The 7,059-nt window shown below is 43.4% G+C and overlaps 1 protein-coding gene across 1 annotated transcript; it reads left to right on the forward strand.

Moving 5' to 3' along the window:
- The first annotated feature begins 2,681 nt into the window (after positions 1-2,681).
- LOC131908664 (caprin-2-like) lies at positions 2,682-4,304 on the forward strand. The gene is given in 2 exon segments (XM_059259699.1): positions 2,682-3,603; positions 3,606-4,304. Coding segments are annotated over 2 exon segments (954 nt in total). The 5' UTR covers positions 2,682-3,158; the 3' UTR covers positions 4,115-4,304.
- The last annotated feature ends 2,755 nt before the right edge of the window (positions 4,305-7,059 follow it).

Here is a 7,059-nt window from a genome sequence, read left to right on the forward strand (position 1 = left end):
TATAACTGCAACTATCTAGTCTTCAACCCCATTAAAGACCTGAGAAGGAAAATAATAATACCTGAGAAAACAGAAAATGCAAGCAAGCAATTTCTAAAATTCTTGCAAGAATAGACAGAGACAGCTGGCAGCCTGGACAGTCACCTAAAGTTTCTCAGCATTGTTGGGGCTCCCAATTTGGCTACAGCCTAGAATATCTGACAGATCATTTTCAGAAGCAGGAATTTTGAAAGACCATCTTACCCTGTCTTGGCAGAGTTCAGTAGTTGATTTTCCTTGTGTCCTGCTCATCCAGAAAGGACAGCGTTCATACTGTCAGCAGTCAAGACAAAGGCAGTTCTTTGCCCAGCAGGCCATTTTGTGACAAGAGGAAGACAACTTCCAAATGGAAATGTCTAGAAGCCCAACATTCTCTTGGGATCAGATTGGTGCTGCCAGGAGCAATTGTGTCTCACATCAACAAAATTCTAAGTTATCAAAACATTTAAATGCCATATTCTCTAGGTCTATGAAGTGTTTGAAGATTACCTACCCATCTGACACATGTTTCTGTAAATCTGGACAACTTAACTAATATAACTTTAGAAATGACAGCACGGGTGGCATTAATCTGTAAGTCTTCCCTACTTAAATAACCTAAGGACTAAGGCTTCACGTTAACAAGGTAAACAGTCTGTAAGCAGATGTACTGTATAAGGACAATAACCTCAAAATTGTGATAATACACAAAATATCTTAAACAAAGGTAGAAATGTATAGTGCAAGATGACAATATCCTTAACATGTATAGATATACAAAATATCCTAAACAGAGGTAGAACATACATACAGTAGGACAAATATAATTTTACATTTGTATCAATACACAGAATATTTCAAACAGGAATAGAAATATATGTACAATACAACAAACATAGATTTTGTATTTGTATTAATATACAAATTATCTTAAATAGGAATATAAGAATAGTTTACATTTGTATCAAATATACAAGAATCCATATCAGTGCAAATTATCCGAGGCTGATAGTTTGCTAAATCAGTTTACTAGTTGATACAATAATCTACCTTAATATACTATACCTATCCATTCCTCTTTTTCTTTTCTAAAGGAGAATACTGAGCTTAAATTTTAGTGTTCCACCCCCAACCCTATAAACATCCATCCATAACCCTGAGAAAAATGAAACCTGTGGGAGAGGGGGTGTCATTTTCTTAGAATTGCTTCCTGCTGTTTGGGGGCAATGGTTTCCCTGTGGGGTCCTGTAAGAAAGCTTAGATAGTTAGGTCTCAATAGGGCTAGCTGTAGAGTCTGCAGCTAGTCTTAGAGTAATGGATAAGATTGTCTGAGATTCTAGCCAGAAGTGTAATATGATGGACCATTTCATCATGGAACTGTCCTGGGGAGTTTTCAGTCCAAAGCTGATCATAAAAAGCAACTGAAAACAAATGCTGGCAAGGTTGTGGAGAATGAGGAACCCTCACCCACTGTTGGTGGAAATGCCAAGTGCTGTGGCCACTGTGGAAATCAGTATGGAGAACCCTCAAAACACTTTTTAAAAATATCTACCTCATGACCCAGTGTAGTACGGATCTTAAAGGGTCTTATCAATAAAAACAAACTCAGGGCCTGGTATTGGGGTCAACGATGGAAGATCAGAGAAGCAGAACAAGCCAGAGCCACCTCACCTTGCCAAATCCTCAGGTGGTCCTGTTTCTTCAGACTGGATGCCTCTCAACTGAACTGTGCTGCTCAAAAGCCTAAAAGCTTAACCAGGCTATAGTTCCTCGTCCTCACTCCTAAAATATCTTTGTGCCTCCTGCCATTACTTCCTGGGATTAAAGGCGTGAGTCACCATGCTTGACTGTTTCCAGTGTGGCCTTGAACTCACAGAGATCCAGGTGGATCTCTGCCTCTGGAATGCTAGGATTAAAGGCATGTGCTACCACTGCCTATCCTTTATGTTTAATATTGTGGCTGTTCTGTTCTCTGACCCCAGATAAGTTTATTAGGGTGCACAATATTTTGGGGAACACAGTATCACCACAACCCAGCTATACCACTCCTTGTCACATGCCCAAAGGACTCAACAACCTACTCCATAGGTACTTCCTCAGCATTTTTCTTGTCATTCTATTCATAACAGCCAGGAAATGGAAACAACCTAAATGTCCTTCTACAGACAAATGGACAATGAAAATTCAGTACCTATACACAATGGAATACTATTCATCTATAAAAAAAATGAAAATATGAAATTAGCAGATAAATGGATGAACCTAGAAAAGTTTGTATTGAATGAGGTAAAACGAGACCCAGGAAGACAAATGCTGTGTGTTCTCTTTCGTCTGTGGTTCCTAGCTCCAAATCCTCAGATGGGAGTACAGAGCATGGAGTAACCACAAAGACCAGGCAATTATAAAGAGACCATGGGCCACAATGGTGGGCATCTGGGGGTAGGATAGCAGAGTAAGGTGGTATGAAGTGGGAAACAGTAACAGGAAGGGGACTTCAACGAGGGAGGAGAGCAGGAGGAGGAGGAATGGGAGACAAGGTTGTTTGATAAAACCTGAAGGGATCACATAGCTTTATAGTTACCTAAAATTATACACAATACATATAAATATAGACATAGATCTTATAAATATTTGCTATATAAAATATGTACAAAGTTATAAAATATACACATATATCTTAAAGTTAAACTACTTGGGCTGGAGAGCGCTCCTCATAAGAACCATAAAGTAATTCTCAGCAATCTTGAGTTGCCTGTACTTCTTGGTCTATGGGTGGGGCACCGTGTTACCATGTTACTATGTCTATGGGTGGTGTACTTGTTCAGGTCTTCCTTAGACAGCCATATTGTTGAGGTATCATGGGTGAAGCTTCTCTGTCATTTCCAGGGGACATACTCTCACAGCATGTTTCCTGGCCCTCTGGTGCCTAAATCTTTCTGGCCTCTGTTCCACAAAGTTCCCTGAGCATTAATTAGATGCAGGAGTTGTGTTGTAGATGGATTCACTGGGGCTGAGCACTCTGCAATCAGTGCGTTTTGACCAGTTGTGGTCTTCCAGAATGATCTCTGTCTTTTACATAGGACAGTTTCTGCCTGCAGAGCACGAACTAAAATGTAAGAATTTAAAATGCAGGCTAGCGTATGTTTCCCAGACCTGCTCAGCTGTTCATCAGTAGTTGGGGGTCTCTGAGAGGATGCAGACGTGGTGGGAGGTTACTAACAAATCCCTTTCGGTCTCCTGGTGGCTACAAAGGTTTCAATAGTTACAGAGGACCCTCTTCAGCTTCCAACGGGAATTACAGCCAACTGCAGCTGCAAGCTAGAGAATATCCTGGAACACCGTACAGTCAAAGGGATAACTTCCAGCAATGTTTAGGAACATCTAGTGGTCTTCAGGCAAATTCAAGAGCAGGGTGGAGCGACCCCTCTCAGGTGAGCAGCCCAGAGAGAGACAGCAAGACTTTTAACAGTGGAGATTCTGGGCAAGGAGACTCCCAGAGCATGACCCCTGTGGATGTGCCAGCGACAAGCCCAGCAGCTGCCATCCTTCCAGGACACATCTATCCTCTGCCTCAGCAAATGAGAGTTGAACATCCAATCTGGCTCCTGGAACTTTAGACCAACCTATTGTCTTTGATCTTCTCCTGAACAACTTGGGAGAAACCTTTGATCTTCAGCTTGGTAGATTCAATTGCCCAGTGAATGGCACGTATGTATTCATTTTCCACATGCTAAAACTGGCTGTGAATGTACCACTGTATGTCAACCTCATGAAGAATGAGGAGGTCTTAGTGTCAGCCTATGCCAATGATGGTGCTCCAGACCATGAGATGGCTAGCAAACATGCCATTCTCCAGCTCCTCCAAGGAGACCAGATACGGTTGCGCTTACACAGGGGAGCAATTTGTGGAAGCAGCTGGAAATATTCTACATTTTCAGGCTATCTTCTTTATCAAGATTGTCATTCAGCTCAGAGCAAAAGAATGAAGTTCTTACTAGTGGATCTAAGGACAAGTAATCCTTACCCGGTTGGGGAAAATATTTTGTTCCTAGAGGAAGGAGGAGGTCCTTGCTTCTCTGTTTTTCTCTTTATGTAAAAACTTTGAAGTGGAATGACAATTAGCACTGATCTGGCACTTTATAAATTGTGATATAGCCTTTCTAGTCACACAGTGAATGTGTATTGTTTGCACTTAACCCTCAACTGTGTTAAGGGTCAGCTTCCTGAACTGACTGACTCAACTTCAGACAAGTTACAATGCCTTGTTGTGCCTCAATAAAAAACTCAGACTGGAAAAAATGCAGGCTAGCACCCACTTTTTATAGTGAGGAATCTTGAGGGTTTATGGGTGGATGAGTGTAAGATCTAAGCACTCGGCAGTTCTTGGCCCTGGATGTGTCTTTGACATCTTGAACAGCAGATCAGGACAGCAGAAGCTTTTCTTCAAAATCAGTTTCCCTGTTAGTGCATTTAGGAAAGGGGAAAAGAACCCAGTTCTCCCTCCTTCAACTTTGAAATTCCATTAGAAGGAGGAAGAAGGTGTCCCGATTACAAGAACATTTAAAAACCATGCTGACTTTGACTACAGACTAGACAAAGAAGAGAGCGGAGCCTAACAGGCCTGTGTTGATGCCCAGCAAGGGAAGGCTGCTTCTTACTGGGAAAGCTGGCTAGTGTATGTTTTCTTTTGTTTTGTTTTAATTCTCTTTTTTTAATCTTCTCTGTCAATTATTTTATTTCTTAAAAGAACTAGATCTGAATTACATGTTAGGCGCTACATGGAGACAAGTCTTTCTGAACTGCCAGAAAACTCAGAGTTACTCTCTAGCAGGAGAAGGCTTTCTGCTAAAGAACAGAGACACACATTGTCCCACCCTTTCAAAGTTCATTCAAATGGGTCTGCCAATCCCTTGAACAGGAACATACTTCAGGACAGCTACTATGTTCTGGAGACTTTAGGAACTAGGACAAAGTTTACTTCAACTTTGTGTAGGTCAGCACAGTGGTCTCTCTGCCCATTGTCCACTCTCACCCCTCAAGAATATCTTCCTCCACAATGGTCCCTTTCAGCCACTGCTCTCTCTCACCCTTGAGAGAGCCTCATCTTATTCTGAAATGAAATCTGCCTGTCTTGACATTATGTTCTGCATGCCTCATTATTTGACAGAGATGGTACACCAGGGAGCAAAGGTGAGACCAGACAGGACCCTAGGAGCACACTCTCCACAATAAGTAGGGCAAGAACACAAAAGACAAAAAAAGGAAACAGAATGGAGTGCTTGACTACCTCAAGAAGCCAGTGAGATCTGTCAGGAGGTTTCACTCAAAGACAAAAGAAGGGGTGTTCCTTCAGAAGAATGGGAGGCTTCTTCCAGGAGAGGCTATTGATAAGGCCACAGATGAAAAACCAATTAAATGATGGAGTCTAACAAATGATCTTCTCAGACCACCATGGGACAAAGTCAGAAAAAATCAAAGGAAAAGAGCACTCACCTCTAATCCCAGCACTCAGGAGGCAGAGGCAGGGAGAGCTCTATGAGTTTGGGGCCAGCCTGATCTACACAGTGAGTTTCAGGCTATCTATGAGCTACACACTGAGACCCTGCCTGGGGGAAAAAAACAAAGTAAAATAGTTCCATAGTCATTGAAACTACATAATACAGTCTAAAAAAAGTCAATGACCTATTATGAGAGAGTTCACAGAGTACTGGACATGGGTTAGAAGCCTGACCCACTACAGAGTATCCACAGTGCATTGGAAGGAAGCTGGGTACCAGGCCCACCACAGACAATTCAGAGTGTGCTGAGTAAAGGCTTGGGTGCCTAAGCCAACATTACAGACACCCCAGAGAGTGCTCAGCAGAGTCAGGCCTAGTGCCCCTGGGTCCACACTTTCCTGCCTCTAGTGTACAAATAGTACCCAACAAAATGCTTGCATAGTTAAAAACCAAAACATTCCCAGCACCCAGCAGGCTGTCCCCATGGAGCCGCATGTGTCTCATAGTGCAGATCCACTTCTCAGGAGTCTACTTGAAAACTGTCGCCCAGGTTAACCCACATGCTGCACACTAGGACAGACTCTTTACCCAGTAAGCTACCTGAACATCAATATCAGTTCAGGTATAGTACCCAGGGCACAACAAGAATGCTACTCCAATGGCAGAATCGGTAACTAAGGGGATGACAAATCACTACCCACAGGGAAGACTTTTGAACAAAGGGAACCAACCACACACTGATTTCAAGGAAGGCCCAGTACTCGGGAGACTACACAAGCTGCCCACAGGGCAGGCCCTATTCCTAGAGGGCAGCTCCAACACAAAGGCCAGGGCAGACCTGGTGCTTAAGGGACCACCCACATAATTTCCACAAGGTCAACCCAGTATCCTTTGAGCTCACAGCCTTCTATTCTCCAATACTGGATTGGTACCCAGGAAGCCAACTGCATGATGGCCTCAGGGCAAGAGCAGCATCCCAAAGCCTACTTGAGCACTGATACCCTTTCAGCATTGGAACCAAATGAAACCCACAATGCCCCTAGGGTAAGCTTAATGTCATCTACACACTTCACTCAGTACAGGCCCAGGACCTAGGAGGCTGTCCCCATGATGACCTCAGAGAAGAAGCAATATCTTTTAGCCTAGTCATATTGACCCCTGACAGGCTCAATACCCACAGGAATGCCTACAGCCTGAATTCACTGTAGACTCAGTGCTCAGTAATCCAAATGTAGGCTGTCCCTAGGACCAGTTAGTACCCAGGAGACTGATTGCATGCTGACATCAGAGAAGACCCAGTACCCATGTGACCACACTCAGGCATCTCAGAGTGAAGGACCAGTACCCAGTTAACCTCCCACATGATGCTCCTAGGTATCCAGTATACAGAAGGCTGCCAGAAACTATTTTCAAGACAGTTCCAGTACCCACAGTGCCACTCTCATGCTTCCAACAGAAGAAAATCTCACTGGAGCTGCCCACATGCTGCCCTCCGGTGCAGGCCCAATACCCAGAGGTTCTTCCCTGAAGTCAGCATGTGGCC

This window comes from Peromyscus eremicus, chromosome 4 (assembly GCF_949786415.1).
Source record: "Peromyscus eremicus chromosome 4, PerEre_H2_v1, whole genome shotgun sequence".
NCBI lineage: Eukaryota > Metazoa > Chordata > Mammalia > Rodentia > Cricetidae > Peromyscus > Peromyscus eremicus.